This window comes from Macrosteles quadrilineatus, unplaced genomic scaffold (genome assembly GCF_028750875.1).
Source record: "Macrosteles quadrilineatus isolate MER2022 unplaced genomic scaffold, UCM_ALF_1.0 Scaffold_5__1_contigs__length_97177068, whole genome shotgun sequence".
NCBI lineage: Eukaryota > Metazoa > Arthropoda > Insecta > Hemiptera > Cicadellidae > Macrosteles > Macrosteles quadrilineatus.
In genome coordinates this window covers 78,576,152-78,597,706 of record NW_026542598.1, presented here as the reverse complement: position 1 = coordinate 78,597,706, position 21,555 = coordinate 78,576,152, and the positions used below count along the sequence as shown (strand labels likewise).

General features: G+C 33.3%; 1 protein-coding gene across 4 annotated transcripts; it reads left to right on the top strand.

Moving 5' to 3' along the window:
* The first annotated feature begins 2,372 nt into the window (after nt 1–2,372).
* On the top strand, nt 2,373–21,311 carry LOC128994312 (ribose-phosphate pyrophosphokinase 1). Of its 4 annotated transcripts, none has more exons than XM_054418754.1 (8): nt 2,373–2,577; nt 5,574–5,757; nt 13,055–13,075; nt 16,240–16,338; nt 17,228–17,352; nt 19,117–19,290; nt 20,278–20,437; nt 20,951–21,311. In XM_054418754.1, the coding sequence occupies exons 1-8, from the start codon at nt 2,375–2,377 to the stop codon at nt 21,041–21,043; spliced, it is 1,059 nt and encodes a 352-aa protein (XP_054274729.1). In that variant the 5' UTR covers nt 2,373–2,374; the 3' UTR covers nt 21,044–21,311. The 4 variants fall into 4 exon arrangements, with proteins under 4 accessions (XP_054274729.1, XP_054274728.1, XP_054274731.1 ...); XM_054418753.1 differs by lacking the exon at nt 13,055–13,075 and adding an exon at nt 10,236–10,304; XM_054418756.1 differs by lacking the exon at nt 13,055–13,075.
* Nucleotides 21,312–21,555: the final 244 nt, after the last annotated feature.

Below are 21,555 nucleotides of genomic sequence, written 5' to 3'. Positions count from 1 at the left end.
CAATTTTAAATGTACATAAATATATATCCAATTTATATTGTTTTGGTTTTCAAATCTATATGTTTTATTTTCAACCTTTTAATAATTTATCTTCATAAATTTAAATTTAAATTAATAATAAAATATTATTGAGCTGGTGTCACCTCTACCTGCCTTGTTATCTTATGGGACGTATATGTCGCTAGACAAACCTATTTGCGACGTTATACCAATTGTACCAGGCCGCGGCCTATGGAGTTAAGGGTGGCCGTGGTATCATGTTCTATTGCACTGACTTCTTATAATTGACTAGACACTTTTATTACGGCATTGTGTCCAGTACAACAATCCAACATGTCAAAATCTCTTCAATTTATTTTTTCATATTTTACTACTGTAACAATGAATACAATTAATTTGACAATATTTTGCCCCTCCTCTGGTATTGCAAACAAAAAGCTAAATTATTTTGGTAGAGGTTACCTCAAAATAAAAAAGACATATTCATTCACCATCAATGAACGTGAACGAACTCAAGCGTTACCGGACATGAAATACTCTCCCAAGAGTTCAATACTAACATACTGAAGATAGTTTGATTGGAAGTAGACCTTTCATCGTTTACTATTCATAATGAAATGTATATAGATTAATGTTTAAACAATGTAAAGAGCTAATGAGTTTTACTATAGATAAAACCATAGATTAAACATACTCCTTGAGGAGTATGTTTAATCTATGATAAAACCAAAATAAAACATACTACCTCAGGTTTTACCTGAATATTAGCATAGACTAACCAAAGTATGCTTTATCTATGATATTAGCATCCTATAACCAGGGTAATCTATGATTTTGGGTACTCACAAAAAAATAAAAAGTGCGTTACTAATATCATGATCATTTTTATGCCAAAATATGTAAACACGAGGTGCAAAATGTACCATCATAATAATTCACATGAGTTTTAGTGTAAACATATGTAACATATGTAAACATATTTTTCTTTCAAAATAAACAATCTTTAGTACTTGAAACGGTTTATAGTAGTTATAGGAAAGTCATCATGGAGTAGTTGATAGATAGTTTATTATTGTCGAATTCAAAATTACTTATGAAAAAATGCACAGAGATACTTTTTATCTATGTGGATTCGCTTGTTATGTTGCATTCTACAAATGTAAGTTTAATTAACCTTCTTTATTTTTAACGTTACTTAAGTAACACTTTTGTTAGACAAAAAACACAAGGTACTTTTGTCCCAATTAACAAATATTTAATTAGGTAAACAGAATAAGTTTATATTTAAAGATAACGTACTCACTCTAATTCTAGGTCAAGTTTGGAAATTCTCAAACTTGCCACGTTTTCCAACTTCCCTTCAATTAAATTGCTGGGTGAAATTGTGTTTACAAACTGTCAACATTGTATTTAACTTAACATAACCTTGTTTTTTGTTATTGTTGTATTGGAGGAGAACCACGCGAATATACTAGTTTCAAATATTCGTGGGGAGAACCGACTCTGGGAAATAACTTACGCTAATAATTCATTGGATTACATTAAAATAATTTGATATATTATTAAATAAGTTCTCACTAATATTTTTACGTATAGCTAGGTCATCGGCGTAAGGGACCAAATTATATGGTCACAAATATCATTCTCCATAGTCCGCTTAATTTCTTGGACTCTTCGTACCCACCCAACTATAAACCAGGAAAGTACAAACTACCCTCAGCTGTCAAACGGGCCAAATTAAAATGCCAACACCCCCAGTGCAAGAAATGAAACAGAACAGAGGAAGAGACTCCGCCACGTGTCCGTCTTCACGTTGTGCGATTTACCCGACCGCAATATAATAAATCAAATGACCACGCGTGTGTAAATATTTTAGAAAATACAGTATATATTATATAGTGTTAAGTGATTAAAGCAGGCCCACTTTTATATACGGGCAGACTGGGCATATGCCCAGGGGCACCGGAGGTATGGGGGTGCCCACCGGGTGCCGGGTGTTTAGGAGAAAAGGGGGCAGCATATGTAATATGAAATAGAAATGTAGCATATGAAATAGAAATGTATTTCCTTCCCCCATGGTACCCGAGGCCTTAGTGCAACCGCTGTTTCGGAAGGCCGGGACTGCGGTGTTGCCACTTTTATCTCGCTACAGACTTGTATTAGTGGAGGCAGGAGGCTATGTTTCAACTATAGAATTTTGATTGATATTTATAGTTAACAATAAAATAAATACTGGTTATAAAATGGTGATTTGTATACATTTTAATCGAACTTTACGTAGTGGTTTGAAAACATCATAGCATCATGTGCAAACGGAAGTCGAAGATACTGAGATTTCATTTGATGCATTTTTTCTTTTGTTTTTATTCCAGTAATGCCTGGCTTATCGGACGCGATACGTGCTAAGAGTTTGTTGAGAGCTAAATCAGACAAGTACCTACCTCTAGAGTCTAGGATGCCGAACATCAAAGTTTTCAGCGGGTCTTCTCATCCCGATTTAGCGCAAAGAGTGGTTGATCGACTTGGGATTGATCTGGGAAAGGTGGTCACCAAGAAATTCAGTAATTTGGAAACATGGTAAGATGTCTTCTTTTCATTACTTTATTTAAACTTAGGTAATTATGTAATGTTGGCTACTTCTACCTGCCAATGTTAATGGTTTTCGCCTTTCGCCTAATTATCACGTGTGTTGTTTGTGCCTCTTAAGCTTACTTAGAATAATTTATTTCAATCTCCCAATAAGTGTACTATGACATATTGGTTTAACTGGGTGTAGCCTACTGGTTTTGTATTGCTCTAATTGGTTTGTTAGAGCCTAGCCTGTTAAATTAATCTGCCATAACTTGTTATGTGGTTGTAGATGGTATTCTAGGGCCTTAATCCATCATTGGGATTCTTTTAGGTAATTGGGCCTATGCACTATTATTATCTAACTTATAAAAGTAACCTAGGCTATTAAATATCAGGGCTTGTTTACGCCCCACATTCATTCGATTAAAACTATCGATACGGTATATCAATTACTGTTTTTCATTCGATTGTTTAATCCATTTTTTTATCAATTTTCCCTACTTTTTTATCACTAATTTTTTTGTAACTTCAATCAACTTCAATTTCAATTGAGTTTACATTCAATATTGAATGTGAACTAAAGTGAAGCCATATCAGTTTAAAGGTTTGTGTTTCAAAACCGAACAATAAGTAACAGTGTTTAGGAAGTTGAACTGAAGGGAGGGCCGGGTACTCCCTAATTTTATGCTTGCCAAGTGGGCCTAGGTTAATTTAAAAGTAGCCTAGGTAATTTAAGTTGAAACTCATCTCAATTAGCCTAAATGTTTTCTTACTGTATGTATTCATTTTTTCAAAATTATTTATCAATAGGCCTACTCAGAGAGGGTTTATTTCACGATAAACCCCATGAACATGTAAACATATATAGGAGTAATAATTTGACAGAGTTTTATCTTTTGATTATAGTTAAGTTATATACAAAATATAACCAAAGAAATCTATAACGGTCTCACAGACCAAAGACACCTAATGTGTGATAAAAATCATGACACCACTCTAGGGTTAAAACTCATTCAATCGATATATTTCTATATCTAAACTTTTTAAGTTCTTTCATCCAGAAGACACAACCACTGCAGCAAACCAGCAGATTATCGGCATTTCCATTTGTCTGATGAAATTTTCACTAAAATATTTCTGGAAAGTAAATGCCTACAATGCACCCAGTAGGCCTATAGTTTTTCTTCCGCTTAACCTAAATAATATAAGTTACAAATGCACTACAGCAACAACATTTTTTTTAACTTCCATCTTGTCGATGAAGCTTGGTTGGTACCGGTATACATTTGTCATTGTGGTCTAACCACCTGTTCATAACCAACCACCATTGCAGTTGAGACGATCTTTGAGAATAAGGAATTCTAAGAAATGTAGTTGTTGCAAGTGAATGATGAACTAACGTTGAAGTCAAGTGGGGGAGAACTGTTATCTATAAAGCTCAAATACCACTGACTCATTCACTCACTCATTACGAAATCTCAGAAACCATAAGACCTAGGAACCTGAAACTTGGCAGGCATCTTCCTTTTGGGTAGTAGACGCTCACTAAGAAAGGATTTTACCCTCCGACCTCTGGGCTCCGCCCCAGTGGCTCTGGAGTTTCCCATGTCAACCTTATGTGTACTCATATTTAAATGGAATTAATAAATCTTAACAGCTGTTTCAATTAAACAAGTTGGTTCTGTTCTATGATGTTCAATAGCATTAAAGGTACAAGGATTACCAACAGGGTGCAGCACTATTATTTCTTTTACATTATGAAAACAGCTAATTGGCAACGAGGACGTGATTAAGCCATGCGAACGAGCTCACTTATGAAGTTAAACGGGACAAAGCCCACGGGTAGGCCTACAGCTAGTAGCCTATATTATTATATCTGTTAGTCTGGACTCATTAATTAATTTTATTTCTATATAAAGCTGATGTAATATTTACAATTCTAAGATTGAGAAATGAATAAAAACAAGACTTTATTTTTAGTTCTTACAATTATGTGTTATAATTATTTAATTCAATAAGTACGTAACAAAAAACAATTCAAGGTACTAACACAGGGAAGTAAGATACAGAGGAAACATTCAATGGTACACTTAAGTCGTGTCTAGCACCAGTCGCTGGTGTCTAGTGCAAATTCTATTGGTCGTCCCCTTCCGCTCTCCTCTCCCCCTCACCACCACTTACTACAGCGCTCACGCTGTAGGAAGAACCTGTGTGCTACAACTGCTGTTGTAAACAATAGACATTTGGGTTCTTCGTTGCTCGGTACTAGTATAATTCCGCCCCACTATTCCAGAGCTAAAAGCGCTTGGTTGTTCCATAAGCAAGTTTCCTCTTTATCTTGCCTCTCTGTGGTACTAAATTATTTTTTTTAGCTCTACAAAATGGTTTAGCCAATGTTTTTAAATAGGCTAATTCTATGTTTTGATGGTCAAAAATGAGGAAAACCAATTTTCACCCCTATATAGGCCTGGCCTAACCCCCATTAAACTATGTTCCCATGGTCCAATCAAGGCAGTTCACAAACTCGTTTGATTAAACATAGGTTTAAACACGTTATACCAAATTTCATCATACCGGTACTGGGATTTTTTTCCTTGAGTCATTGTAACTAACAGACATATACCCTACAGTATATATAAACATTTTAACATGGCATTTTTGGTCTCTGAGGACATCAATAAGTAAATCGGTCTTGGGTCCAGGTCTTGTACTATGAGACCTACGGTAAATAGCTTATTTACATTGGAAATCTGCTAAAATCAAAATTATTGCAACTTATGAAAGACGTTAAAATTAATTATGCTTATCACCAGTTAATACCTTTATAAAAATGTACAGCCTTCGTTCCACAGATCAAAGGGAATAAAACTAGGCCCACATTTTAAAGTCAAGCTCCCTTTCACTTTCTTTTAAGGTAAGGCCCATGGTTTTCATAATTCAGTTATTTTTCATGTCAGTCTCATACTACTTAGGTTGTTAACATTATTGACTCATGTTTACAGTGTGGAAATAGGAGAGTCAGTACGAGGAGAAGATGTGTATATAGTACAAAGTGGCAGCGGAGAAATCAATGACAATCTGATGGAGCTTCTTATAATGATCAATGCATGTAAAATTGCTTCAGCTTCAAGAGTCACAGCCGTCATTCCATGCTTCCCCTATGCCCGACAGGACAAAAAAGACAAGGTAAAATTTTGAGTAATTTTGAATTATAGTTGTTTAATATTCTTTTTACAGTTATTTGGGAAAATTTGAAGTTTTAGTCTTGTCAAATTCATGTAGTGTAATACATTTACAGATTTTCTTACTACCATTAGGTTGTATCTCTCAAAGAACAAGTAACTAGTTTTAGTGCAAGTGGGTAGCCTACCATAATTAAATCTAGTCCTAAATACAGTGGCATTCTTAAATAAGCTGCGATACATTCATTCTAAGTTACATATGTAAAAAAATCATCCCTACTATCTTATGTTTGTACTAAACAAAAATACTAAAAAAAATTCCTTAGGTGTTTAATCTACACTAAGTATTTTTTTGTTAAAATGCTATTTATGCTATTTATGATACTTTTCATAAAATAGACAACATAAATTGTAAGAATTAAATAGACAAATCATTGGTGACTGTCAGTTATAGCAATGTAAAGCAATGATATAGCTATTCCAACTGATATAAAACAAATAAAAGCAGAACCAAACGACCTAAATTAAAAGTAACCATTGAATTTGATGGTATAAAGAACAATATGAAAATCTAGAACTACAGAGTTTTAAATCATTTTATTTGATTGGAATCCAAACCCCATTTTAATTGCGAGGTTGCTCAAGACAGTGGATAGATCAAACATTAAACTACATTGGCTAGAATCATATAGTGAGTGAAAATAATTTGGTTTTGTATAAATAATACACCTAATTTATTGAGAAAAGACTAGAGAAGCATGATGCTTGCAAAGTTTTTGGGTTTTACTTGGAGGAAGGTTGTGTGCTGATTACAAAGCATTCACCTCAGTCTTTGTCAGACAGAGATTCAAGGTTATCCAGTTGGCTGCAAAGGTCTTTATACTGAGGGCCCAATGGTCCCAGCCCCTTTTTTGCTCTCCAAACAGATTAAAATCAAAAGAGGCACATTCCTTTTTGTCCCTTTTTGGTAGAGGTTGTCTATTTGGTGCAGGGTAGTTTTAAAATGTTATATTTTCTTAGTTTTCAATAGGAAATATAAACTTTTTCCTTTATTATCATTGTTTTTTGTATATTTTAAAACATTTCTACTGGTAAATTTTAAGTAATTATTGTATTTTCATTTTTTTTACAATTTTTGAAGTTTCCTAAATATTTTGTTGATTTAAATTGAGGCATACTATTTAAATTACAGTACAATTACATTAAATAAGAGTATATTAATTCACGTTCACAATTTTTTACTTAACTTGTAAGTTTGTAAACTGTGTGTGGAGAACATTAAATGTAAATAATATGTAACTTGTTATTTAGGACATTGATAAAGTGTAGTTATGATGAATATTTAATTAAACACTTAGCTAAAATGTAATTTAAAACTGTTTATATAGATTTATTCTTTTTTTAATCATATTCTGGTACCTAGGTACTGCATTACTTGAAAATTCTAGCCCAAACACAATTATTTAGGTACAGATAAGCAATAAACCACTTTTAATAAGTTTTAGTAAAAACCTTTGAGTTGTTTTTGTGCCATAATTTTGCTTGAAATATAATTTGAACCCATAATTTAATTTCAAATAGAGTATAGGTATTTACTGATTAACTGATACCTAGGTACTGCATTACTTGAAAATTTCAGTCCAAACACAATTATTTTACAGATAAGCAATAAACCACTTCTAATAAGTTTTAGTAAAAACCTTTGAGTTGATTTTGTGCCATAATTTTGCTTGAAATATAATTTGAACCCATAATTTGATTTCAAATAGAGTATAGGTACAGTAGTCGCAGCTAGTCTGGGCGCGCGGCCGCTCTAGGGCGGGGGGTGTAGAGGCTGTTTATTGCTCATTTCCAAAAACATCTGGCCCACACGGCTGTCTGGGGTTGTTCAGCGCCTCACTGCTGTCTTCATGGCTTTGGCGTGGGATACGGTTAGTACACAAGGGTCTGCGCGCCCAGAATAATTGCGACTACTGTATTTACTGATTAACTGATACCTAGGTACTGCATTACTTGAAAATTTCAGTCCAAACACAATTATTTAGGTACAGATAAGCAATAAACCACTTTTAATAAGTTTTAGTACAAACCTTTGAGTTGATTTTGTGCCATAATTTTGCTTGAAATGTAATTTGAACTCATAATTTGATTTCAAATAGAGTATAGGTATTAACTGATTAAAATTCTAAATTGAGGTCACTTTAAAAGTTAAAAATACATTGTTGATTTCAGTTTTAAAAACATGATTTTACAAAACAAGATATAATTTTAAGGAAATATTATGGTATATTTGTTGTTGTTTAATCTAGAGATAATTTTTATTTCTTAACATGTTGATCCAGAATCATTTTATTTACAACAACTTGTTGACTAGTTGTTTACGTAATTATGACATGGGACTGTTTCTGACGCTAGAAAGTTTCTTTTTAACAACCATATTACGTCATAAGTTTGATAAAACCCAAATAGAGGTTATCTTTCCTTCATTGTAACTGATTTTTTTTACATACATTCATTTCTTGGTTGTTAACATATTGAGAAATTAATGTATCTATATTGTACGGACCTGATTGTAAAACATCGAAACAGTTAGTTGTTACATCTATAAGCCTACTGATAATGAAGTGACTAAATACTTTAATGAACAGTAGTTACAAAACTTTGATACACCAATATACTATTTCATGACATCATAGCTCTGTAATATCACAAACCTTATCACATTTGACTTAACTACTGACTGTAATTTCCGCTTAATAGTCAATTGACCATGTTTTTATATTGGGAAGAAGTGAAATCACAAATCCTAAAAATAAGTAAAACGCCTATTTTACTCAATTCAGTTTTTTTTTTTTTACGCCAGTGGCATTTCACGAGAGAGTTACGTTAGGTGTGCATCAATATTTTGATATTATATGTTGTTTAAGAGCTCAGTTTTATTTCTCTATGTTAGTATAAGCTACTAGTACATTACTAACATGTACTGAATGTGGTTTTCCACCCTGACGTCAGAGAGCCAATTGGTGACTTAATTACGAGCTTTGAGACAACAGATCAATTAAATACTACTTCTTAGCCCTGTTAAACAGACAAGCTAGGCTATACAATAATATTGACAGTTGGTAGGGCTACTAACAAAGTATGACTATTAATCTATTTAAACGCTGTAGGCCTTCTATATATTATAATTATTTCATAAATAATTCTTAAGATCACTATCAAAAATTTTTCTCCAAGTTGATGAATTTCGATAAATGATCATTCATCTTGCTCCTATATATTTTAATGGTTTTTGATGATTATGGATATTTTGTTTTAGGCAATAATAGGTTAATAGGTTTTTAGAAACATGAATGTTGTAGCGTACCAAGTAGCTAAAACATAATGTTACAAAACATAATTGTGGCTGCTAAGTCTTAAGTTTCCAGGATTATTATTAAACTTTTAGGCTATTACTAGCAGTTACCCGGCGCGCGTTGCTGCGCTAACAACTATTATTTTAAATGGTAAATTTGTTCTTTACAATCTATATCTTTATATATTTATTAGATGTATGAATAGATAAGTTTTTACTTGATAAAGGTTTTTACTTTTTATGTTTACATATTTTATACAGTAGGGGAGAATTTAAACGTTGTTGAGTGCACAGGTGTGCTGCGATTGGGGTTTAATATATTTGGACTTATCTAAAAGTAAAATAGTTTTCTGTGATGCATTCTGTGGAAATATTGTGGCGCTATTCCAAATCATGACTAATACAGAATGTTGTGATTATTCAAACCAACAGTTGGTGAAAGTAAACATCTGCTTTTAAATAATATTTATTTGTAAACATTGTAGTTCCAAAAGTCTGACATTGGACCCCTTAAAAATCTCTAGGGCAGAGCCCTTTTGACGGATCTGCACCAAACTTTACACAAATCATCCTTGAATAATGCTCAATAATGCCTGAAAGTTTCATTACAATCTCTCGAGTGATTTTGGAGTCCATAACGTTCAAATATATATGTATATATATACAAACTTCGTCTTTTATAAATATAGATATCAGCTTGAAAGTGTTTTTGCTAATGTACAAATTTTTAGTTCTCTATTAATAAGATGGCTCCTAATTAAGGCAGTTTCAACATGAAATCTGAATAAAACTATGATAGTGAAAACATTTAACTAAAAGTATCCTGAATCTTCAATTTCACACTGTTCATTTGGTACGCTCATTCACACACTGAATAGGTATCTTTTAAACTAACTTTATCATCGAGCTTCTGTGTGCTTACTGGTGCTTTCTTTTGCATTAAGGTATGTAGCAAATATCCCAGTACGATTTGAAGCTAGTCTACACGATGAGTTAAATCCTAGTGTGACATTTAATATATTGTTCCAATTTACTAGTTCTTTGTTTGATTATTCAGTAGTCAAAGTGGCGAACAAAGTCCAGCATTGTGCAACAGTATCAGTAATAAAAGTTTTCTGATTTGACAGGGTGGTATAGATGATGATTCAAACGTGCCACGGACCATGAAATTTGTAATCAATGAGTGGAAGTTCAGGGTATTTATTTTATTTATCAAAAAGACTAAACATGGAGGACTCAAAATGGTTCTTGCGATTTTGCACTTGGCGGTATATTTTAACACATGGGGTCAACTTGTCTGTTAAATTTGACTAAAATTAAATAATCAAGCCTCACTGATTTTATTTTTACTGTAACGTACTCAATTTTCAATAGAAAGTATTTTTTAAATTTTTTTACAGTGTGGCTAAAATACTGCTAAAGTAACAACTGGCTGGGTTACCAAGATAATTGCATTCATTATTACAAACTACTAATCCTTTGATGCTTGTTGCTAACATGAAAGCGTAAACATTTTTTTGTAACTAGTAATTTAACACTTTATTAAAATTGTAATTTGTACGCCTATTTATGCTGAATTAATGTTTAACCATATCAAGAAAAGTTTCAAAAACTAAAAACTATTATGTATGTTATTGTTACCGGGATTGTTATTTGTTATGGTCACATGCTATAAAATTAATATATGTAGCATTATGTGAATTCAATGGTTCCCTCATGGTCACAACAAAATGGGATTTATTGCTTTGATTTGGTAGGCTCTCAAAAATTAAGGTCTTAAAATCTCAGATTGATGAAGAAATGTAAATTTACTGACTAATCAGAAAAATTGAGGCGATTTTATAGCCAAGTGATTTCTAGATTGCATAAAATGAAGTGCCAATTTTATTTTTCTAGCTGTCTGCTTCTTGAGTTAAGATTTTTGGGAGTCTACTATAGTCACTTACCTGCCAATTAATACCAATTACAATTAAACAACTTAAATGAACAAATTAAATGACAAAGTAAACAGCAAACTTCCCTACGGCAGCTATGATTTGCATTATTTGACATCATTTCTGCTCTCTTGTCAAATTAGACCTACTAATATTTGCATTTGCACATTAAAAATTACCAGTCAATGCTTGGGACACAATTGCTAACCAAATTCAGTATTTAAAAAATGTTTAATTCACTAATCAATTAAAAAATTAACAACAACAATTTTTGTCAAATTGTATTTTATTTGCTGCTGTTCATGTTGCAAAGCAGTTACTATGTTATTTTTATTTATCCTAAGTTTTAAACAAAAGGCAATCATGAGACACAATCAATATGAAAAATAATTATATCAATGTTTCTAATTGAATACATATTTGTTACTTAACTCAAATTAGTTGTTCCAACAGTGAAATAAAGTTTTTTAATCGGTCACATTTTGAGTCTCGTGGCAATTAGTTATATAAGCCCCAAACATGTGTGGATTTGACCCGTTGTGTTATCACTGTCCGTTGGACATTGATATACTGCGGACATATGATCACTATTTTCAGCTATTTATGGTTTCCTGGTGCACTGCCAGTTTAATTTGTGTTGGTACAGCCTCTGCCAATTGCCAAAGTTCATACTATCTCAAACAACTTTGTTTGATATCGCTCATATTTTTGCTGACATGGTCAATTATAACAGTCTACTGATAAATGGAATTTCATAGCTTTGCGCTATCAGATTTAATTCAAGTTATTCAGGGTAATGTTGAGAATGTGATCTGATGAAATTATAACTTTTAACAGAGTGACTTGATGTAAATCAGTTTAAAATTACCAATGCAAACTAAAATGAATCAATAATCGTAGATGAATGGGATATTTCTTATCAGTGATATAAATTCTCTTCATTGGTAATTTTTATCAAGTTTTTTGCACATACATTTTGCACCAATCTCTCTGCATATTTGGTGACTTTCCTTGTCAAATAATACAAATACAATGGTAAATAATCATGCTTAAATAAATCTGATAGTGTCTGGCTAGAAACTATTCGATCATTGAAAAATTACCTGTCTATACGTTCACAAAATTTAGGCGTTTGAGGGGAAGAGTCCCCATCACTTTTTTAGTGAATTTCCCTATAGGGAAGTAGCTATTATCGTAGGTGGCACGGTAACACCTAGACCCTAGAAATAGATTTAATTGAAAATCGATTCAGACAAATGGAAATTCACTTAGTCGGCAAGTTTGCTGCAGCGAAGCTATTCTACTATCTATATGTAGTAGCTGATTGAGGTTTTGGCAAACCTCAGCTGTTGATCTATTGCTTTCAAGGTAGGATCAAGTGGAGGGAATAGATTTCTTCCCCTAAAACTGCCTAAATTTTGTGAATGGAGTATAATTGAAAATGTTGGGCCTTCTATAGAGATATTCTAAGGCTCCCGAAAGTATGCTCCTGTAAAAAAGTGTGAATGTTAGTTTTGGTTACAATACTTTGAAATAGGCTGTATTTTTGCTTACTGATAAACTAGCCTATTTGTAGTATAATGTATTATATTCAGCTTAAGTAAATACAGAGAAGAATCTACTTGAGTTTAGCTGTTGCTTCATACTTTAGTCTTGAAGTGGTTACCTGATTTGAATCTACTGATTGTTATATATTTTTAAGTTGATGAATATTTTTCATCATAAAAAATTACATGACTAATTAAAAATGTAGGACCTTCTATAAAGATGTTTTAAGGCTCCTGATAAAGTATGCTCCTGTTTGAAAGATTGAATGTTAGCCTTGGTTATAATACTTTGTAATAGACATGTTTTTGCACACTTCTGAACTAAACCATATAGTGTACTGCATTAGATCCAGCTTTAGCAAATACAGAGAATAATCTACTTGAGTTTATCTATTTAGTTTTGAAGTGGTTACCTGACTTGAATCTACTGATTGATATATTTGAAGTAGATGACTATTTTTTCAGGATGCTGCACATTGGTATACTGTAAGTACAGTCAGCCAGGTTTATAACGTGCCTTTATCTGTTTCTAGCTTAGAACAGTTCTGCTCTTCACATTTTGTTTCTCTGTACATTTTCTTTGTATGACTGTCGAGACTATTGTTTGGTGAGAAAACATTTTGTAGGAAAATTATATTCTGGAGGTTGTAAAGATGGTATGGACGCAGACAGTCAATATTTTGAGATTTGAATCAGAAAATCAAGTTTAGTCAGAGTCAACATGGAAGGTAGTTTTAAAATCATTATATCTCAATTAGAGAATTTATAAAATTGGTTTTGTATCATAAAATTATTGTTATATTCCCAGTAATGCAAATGGGTTTTTATTGAAAACAATTTATTTTTTTATTATAAAATTCATAAATTTGTCCTTAAAGATTCACCAAATTCAGTTTGAAAAGCTACCAGTACTAATGTGATAAAATAAAAACTATTTAAAGTAGAAAAATGGCTTTAAGTGAGTGTTTAAATAATAACCTTTCTTTGGAAACTTGGACTTTTTATATTTCCCCCTTTCAACATCTCCCATCTTTGAAACACCTGTTTAGTGTTTGTATATGAAAATATCCCTTTTACTAAGCAATATTGTTTGAACGATGTTGGCAGTTGAATAAGTAAATCAGGGTGGTACAACTTGGAGGCAGTTGGTTGTAATCAATAAAGGATAACTGTGTCAATGTAGACAAAGAAAGCCAACGGATACATCAGGAACTATCTACGTTTACCTGCGTTAAGTTACAGAAGTAATCAAAATCCTCTTAATCAGTCACAAATAGCTTCAACATTAAATTATAATTAATTTGTTTCCCTATTTTTGGTCCAACATTGAACGATATTTGAGACAACCGCTGTTTACATTTGTAAATGTACAGAGAACTACAGTTGAGTGATACTGTTAATTTTCTATTCTCTTTTAAAATAAGTAATATTGATGTGCATTTCTGACCAGATTAACAAATGCATGGAGATATATAGGCCCATTTTCAACATAGCGGGTTGCTATTTTGTGTTAATTTGTGATAGATCATGTTTGTAACTCGGTGTACAACACCAAAACAATTGACGATTGTGACCTTTTAAGTTGCCCTTTAATGATTTAAAGAGGCTATAAAGTCTTAAGAGGGGCTTTGGCTTATGAAAACAAATTACAGTATATTAACCTTTGTGTGCTAATGAAATATACTAACTCCTGGTTATTTTTTCCTGTTGTCTTTTTAACCCCTACATTTTGGTGAAATTTTATATTTACTTATTCTGATTTATACTGTTTACGTTAAATAACTCTTCTAGTGTTTCGTTTGAGACGATAAGTGGATGGGTTGTTGCACAATTTGTTGTTATTAAGGTGAATTGAGTCTAAATTCTGTGCCGTGTTTGAGCCAAACTAATTTGAAATGACGCCTCTGAAAGCATAACGAGGTCAAATTGTAATTGTAAAAATGTTATTGGTCGGTAACTACAGTTTAAATAGTGGAATTAGCTCAGTAGACCTCTGGTCGTTTTTATTAACTATGATGGTTACCATCTTGGCTATAAACAATGAAAATATTTGAAAATTTAAGTTACAATATTTATACCAAAATAAAATCTACATTTCTTGTAATTTTAATATTAATTGTTTAGCTTTGATTTTTGAGGATCCAGAACAAAAATTAAAAATTGGAATTTTTCTATTTTTCTGTAAAAGCTTTTGAATTAAGTTGGGTTGGATATGCAAACACCTGTTTTGGTGATAGTTTTGCCATCTCGAAGCTTTTCTTTATTTTCTTGTTTATTGCTTTTTTAAATACTAAGCTTTGTTTTGTGTCGTCTGTGTTTATTTTCGGTGTACCAAAAACCTTGGCTGACTGTATGTGTTAATGTACAATTTTTGCTAAAAGTATTTTAATATAAACCAAAATATTTTTTGAAATTTTGTGTTATTCACTGCAGGAATGTGTAGGACAAAAGTGTTAGATTCCGTATAAACATCTGGAAATGGTTACACTTATTAAAATATGCCTTAAGGCTGTTGTAAATATAATTTCCCCCAAACATGAGTACTCGTACTAAGCTCGATAATAATTTGTATATTACATAGCGTACTAGTTTGTAATGGATGGTGTAGAGATAAATTGAAAAAGTAACGAATAATGCTAAAAAGTAAATAAAATTAAAAGATATTCCTCGTTATTATTTGTTCCCGATTCACTTTTCCTCACAACCTGTTAAGAGAGGTTTCATAAAATATTTTAAACAAAGCTATTCTTTTAAAATATTTTAATAAGTTCCAAATATAAAAATTTGTTTTAAAATGTTCGATGCTTACATTGTATGAGTAAATAGTAGCAATCCTAAGTAAACATACAACCTAAATTAAATGTCGAAAAATTAAAAATGTTAGCCGACTTGTTCTCTTAATACATTTATATTAGTTAGAAACAGATAATTGTTGGAATAGGCAGTCAATATTTGCTGGCCATATGTTTAGCGACTTTTGTAAGTTAATTGCATTTAGCAGTGTCAATAATAGCAGCTTTTTTGCAACCAATCCAACTATAGCCGACATGCAATAATCGTTTTTGGATAATGTTGTAGTTAGAACTGTTAAATTAACTTAAATGCTTGAAGGCAATGTTTTAGCTTTTTGCCAAGATCTTGGATGGATAGAATTATAAATGTCTCAATAAACCACTAGATCAGAATCACCAATTTGCTTTCCTCATGTGGTTATTTAGAAACCAGTAAACATAGACAACAATGTTTTTTTGTTAATTGGCTATAGCCGTAGACAGGACTGTTTTTAGCAATTTTCCTTTTTTACATTTATCTACTGTGAATAATCTTGTGTATTTGTTGAAGTGTTAATGCTAATAAAGATGTTTGATTAATAGTAGTTAAGATTCCATTTTTAGCCATTACAATTTTGTAAACTGGATTACACTTAACATTTCAGGGTTTGGGGGTTATAATTTTCCAAGGGTGTGTGTAATATATACTGGGAATTCAAAACCAAATTTTTGTACTGTGATGTGTTTACCTTTTGATCTCTCAAATATGCATACTAATTTAGTTCTTACACTTAACTATAGCATAACATTAAGTTTAACTGGGGAAAGATGATTTTACTTTTAAAATGTTATTGTATTTAGAGCTCCAATGCTTTGCAGAGTCGGGCTCCGATCTCGGCCAAGCTTGTGGCCAACATGCTGAGTGTCGCCGGGGCGGATCACATCATCACCATGGACCTTCATGCCTCTCAGATCCAGGTGAATATAGAGATATGTACAGTAGTTTATATTCGGATAATCATGAACTAGTACATAAGTTTGATTGTCATAAAGGAGCTACATTGAACTTATGGTATGTTAGGTTTTATTTAAGGAACAAATTTTCTGACTGAAGAAGTCCCATATTAGGTTGAAATACCAATGTTAAATGTTCTCTCACCTCTTATTGTGTATCTAATGGCCCCTGGATTTTAATGTTTTCAGGTAAGCTAAATAAACTCTACCCCTTTAAAAGCCCTGACTAATGTATTGTGACTTTGTGACCTCGTAGTATAATCTGTGACTAATGTGACCCTCTAGTAAAATCTGTGACTTATGCGACCCTCTAGTAAAATCTGTGTCTTATGTGGACCCTCTAGTAAAATCTGTGACTTTTGTGACCCTCTGGTAAAGTCTGTGACTTATGTGACCCTCTAGTAAAATCTGTGACTTGTGTGACCCTCAAGTAAAACCTGTGACTTATGTGACCCTTTAGTAAAATCTGAGACTTGTGTGGCCCTCTAGTAAAATCTGTGACTTATATGACCCTCTAGTAAAATCTTTGACTTATGTGACTCTCTAGTGAAATCTGTGTCTAATGTGACCATCTTTTAAAATCTGTGACTTATGTGACCCTTTAGTAAAATCTGTGACTTGTGTGACCCTCTAGTAAAATCTGTGACTTATGTGACCTTATGGTTGCTAGTAAATGTGTCTTTGGGACCCTTATCCATGGCTTTTGATGACTTCCATGATCCCCAAGTAAAATCTTTTACTATCATTGACATGGTTCATTTTGTCTCTAGTGACAGAAAGTGTCTTAAAAGTGTCTGAGACTGTGGAGCAGTCAAAGATTACCTCTTACTGATGGTTCATGATCGATGTTTAGGGCTTCTTTGACATTCCCGTGGACAACTTGTACGCAGAGCCGGCCGTTCTCAAGTGGATCAAGGAGAACATCAGTGAGTGGCGCAACAGCATCATTGTGTCTCCTGACGCTGGGGGTGCCAAGAGGTGAATATAAGTTGTTAGGTTAATCATTGTCCTTGGTTGGAATATATTATTGATAAAAGGATTACCTTATCCAACCACATTAATACATTGACCTGACGAAGCTTTAAGGAACGAAACTAGTTGTCATACCAGCAACTGTGGTTGGATAAGATAATCCTTTTATTTCATCATGAATATAAATTGTTAAGCTAATATAAGTTTTTAAGCTTTAGACTGAACTAGACATTACATTAAAATTTGAAAGTTGTAGCCAGATTTAGAATGGAAATGAACATATACTAGAGTCACACTAATCCAAACCACGTTATGGAACTAGGACATTCGGAATAATCACCTTATATGGTCGAGTGTCCATTCATCTTTGCCATTCCATTGGTTCTGTTTTAAGAATGCAATCACCGAGGATGATCTTGGGTTTGATTGTAATATAAATCAAAGTTAGTTCCGAGATAACAGGATTTACTCAAGGATGATGATTGCAGTGTTTTTATAATTGCAGGAAATTTCCACTGTGTTTCCGATATACCATATATCTTTAGTCATAAAAATACATTACCAGTACTTTAACTTTTGGTGCAGTTTTACTGCATTTGTGGCTAAATTGTAAAATTTTGTAAACCGAACAGGGTCCAGTCCCAATTATTTCAGATTAGCGGCACTGAGGTGTAGTTGAATTCAACCACGGACGGAGTGTTTTGATGTTTGTTTCTGATTTCTGTTCTACATGCCAACTTTTTTTATCACAGGGGATGTAGAAGATGTCCCTTGGTCGCGAAAGATGTTAACAATTCCACCGTGACCGCAGGGGGTGCTCACGTCTTCCTAGTGACTGAGGACGATTTCGTTAATTTTCAATTTTACTTGGTGTTAACACTTTCGTCGTGATTTCAGAAGTCACTCTATATAAATCATTATGCTAACTTGCTTACTTGCTCACTTGCTCAAACAAATTCAACATGTACTGTCAGTAATCAGTTACTATTGTGTCCCTTATTTCATTCAAATACAATTTCCCAATCAAGCATAATGTCTTTTCACTGTCGAACGGTCATGAGTATCTTTTCACGTCAGATAATACGGTTGTTTGTTCAGTTCAGTTCAAAAATCTTTATTCATATAAAAAAGCTTTTATAGAATTCCATATTCAACCATGTGTTGGAAACACGTGTGGTTGAAAAACTTGAAAATATATCTTATATCTAGATAAATACTTTCTTGAGTAGGTCCATTTTATTTTAATTAGTCACTGTTACTGATACCATTGACTATTCTGATACTTAATATCTATTTTGATTGTTTTTATTTTTTTTACTATAAGACTTATGGTTCGTCGCTTCACTGGCTATTCACACTTGCATACTATTTTATATACAAAAATCTTTTTAACGTAATAAATTTGATAATTAATTGTTTTACTTTGTTTAATTGAGCCGTTTTTATCAATTCCTTTAATTTACTTTTATACAATTCAATTTTAAAATCCTGCATACTTTTGAGTAAATTTAAGTTAAAACATTTTACTGCTTTATGGTACACTGTAACCTGCTTGTGTCTTTCATAACTGGTGGTCTCACAATCATACCCACAGTACAGTTTCTTGTATTCCTATTAATAACAACTGATTTTGTTGTTGGCTACGAGTTACAACAAATCTCAGAGGCTCTACCAGGTTCTCCAGTTTCATGATAGGGTTATGTTGTACTTGGTTTTTGGAGATTTCTGTAATAAGTCACTTAAGCACAATCGTGTCGTTTTGTATCGCAGGGTGACATCAATTGCGGATCGATTGAATGTGGAGTTTGCGCTGATCCACAAGGAGAGGAAGAAGGCCAACGAGGTGGCGTCGATGGTGTTGGTGGGAGACGTCAAAGACAGAGTGGCTATCCTGGTGGACGACATGGCTGACACTTGTGGCACCATATGTCACGCGGCAGAGAAGTGAGTCAATTTAAATCAGAATTACAACCTCCAATACACCCAACAGAGGTGGCCCTAAAGGCGAAAGGTGGTGCCTGGGGCCGGCGCTTTTCAGGGCACAGCCGTATCTCAGGTAACTTGAGAGAGGCCCGCTATTTAACTTCACCTTGGACCCCGTCATCACTAGGTGCCCCGCCACTGATACCCATCCATTTTTTTCTCCCTATTAGGGATAATCGAGATTGGATTTTCAGTTGGATACGAGACCGGATTTCCCTTATCGTACATAATGGGAAATGAGCTTCGTGCGGCTGTCGTGCTACTCTATCCCTCTCCCTCTAAGCCCATTCTTTTTCTCACACAGTCAGCTGACTTGGCCGCACGCTCACGATAGTCTACCTAGCGGCCGCCGTGGGAACTATCCAAAATTCAGATATTCCCAGACTGAATTTTTAACAAAGGCATTGCGCTTTTTGTATTCATTGAGAATGTTGTGCCGGTGTAAATATTGTATATAACGTAAAAAGAACATCTTAGAATTTTTTCTGAAGATGCCACTGTGGCAAACTAACTAACAATATTTGAGAAAAAACTGAATTCTGCTGCTACAAAACAATGGCAATAAATTAAATTTTCTAGTTCTTGTCACTAGGAAAACAAACAAAAAGTAAATTTGAGATTTCTAACTGGGTCATTGCTGAACAAACCTATAAAACAGAAATTTCTTTTAACAAAGTTGTTACTTTAATTAAAGAATCAAATTAATTTATTGGCACATAAGTACAGTTTACATAAAGAAAGTGCTTATAGAAGTAACTTCAGGCAAGTTTTAACTTCTGGTGTCTCGTCCATTACATAAATATAACTAATTCAGTTTTTTTGCCTACTAATTTATTTTTGCCAATTTATTTACCCATGAAGCTTAAAACAAATATCTAGTAAACAGACAACATGTTGACAACTGACGTTGGTGCTAGGATGTAAACTAACGGTGTGTTCCTTCTGCAGACTGATGGAGGCTGGAGCCACCAAGGTTTACGCTATCCTTACCCACGGAATATTCTCAGGACCAGCCATTTCCAGGATCAACAATGCCTGCTTCGAGGCTGTCGTCGTGACAAACACCATCCCCCAGGAGCAGCACATGAAGGACTGCCCCAAAATCAAGGTGAGTCCATCACCTCAGGATGTCTTAAGCTCCAAGATATCCTTGATCCCCTCAAAAATTTTCCAATATTTAAGCAGGATCCCAAATGCCCTTAAAATCTCATAGAACTTGTCCCGAATGTCCTTAAAATCTAATAGAACTTCCTAAAAATCTATCCGAACCCGAATGTCCTAAAAATCTAATAGAACTTGTCCTAAATGTCCTTAAAATCTCATAAAACTTGGGAATTGTTCATCAAAGTCCCTAAAACCCCATAAAACTTAAAATTGTGTATGTAGGTGATGTAGAAACCCTGATAATAAACACTGTGCCTAACGATTTTGGTTTTTATAACAAATCTTTCATATGATAAAGAATCATTGGTCTCTTTTGTTCTAAATAAACGTAGAAAATAACCGATCAATTCACAAGAGACCGGACACAGTGTACTCATAGTTACGGGTGTTTTTTAGATGTTTGAGATGTTCCTACGTATGAATTCACAATCAAGTTATTGTTTCTGGCCTGTTTCAGTGTATTGACGTCTCGATGATGTTCGCTGAGGCAGTCAGGAGGACACATAACGGAGAATCTGTGTCCTATCTATTCTCTAACGTTCCTTATTGAATACTGTTTTATATTAAAACAGTACAAATGTTATTATGTTAAGGAATATCAAATCTCATCTAAGGTTTACAAATATGTACCACTCTTAGAGCAGTGGTCGCTACTTATTTTTATACACAATTTGAAGTTATTCAATATTATTTAGCCGAGAAAGTTATTATTTGTATTCTAAAACTGTTACGAATAACACAGTGAGCTTCTTCTAATCAAGCTGTACATGGATTATTGATAGTGTATTATGTTAACTGTGATTAAAATGAGAATGACATTTGTGGCTTTATTTTACCTTGAAACTCGGTGAATTGTAGTGACTTTATTGTAGTTGTGTCTTGTCTGCCATGCAGCCTGTGCCGGTTTGTCTCAGGTTGCAGGTTTGGCCGGCCAAGTGTGTATTTACAAATGTTTTCCTGGTTTTCAAATATAAATACTATACGTGTCAATGTGTGTTTGTAGTTTAAAATTTTTGTTGGATTTTATACCAATTTCATGTTGGATTTGTATTCTATTTAAAT

Coding starts and splice junctions, on each gene's coding strand:
- LOC128994312 (XM_054418753.1), top strand. CDS start 2,375: ATGCCTGGCTTATCGGACGCGATACGTGCTAAGAGTTTGTTGAGAGCT. Junction 5,758..10,235: donor GACAGGACAAAAAAGACAAG/GTAAAATTTTGA, acceptor CTGATTTGACAG/GGTGGTATAGATGATGATTC. Junction 19,291..20,277: donor ATATGTCACGCGGCAGAGAA/GTGAGTCAATTT, acceptor TTCCTTCTGCAG/ACTGATGGAGGCTGGAGCCA.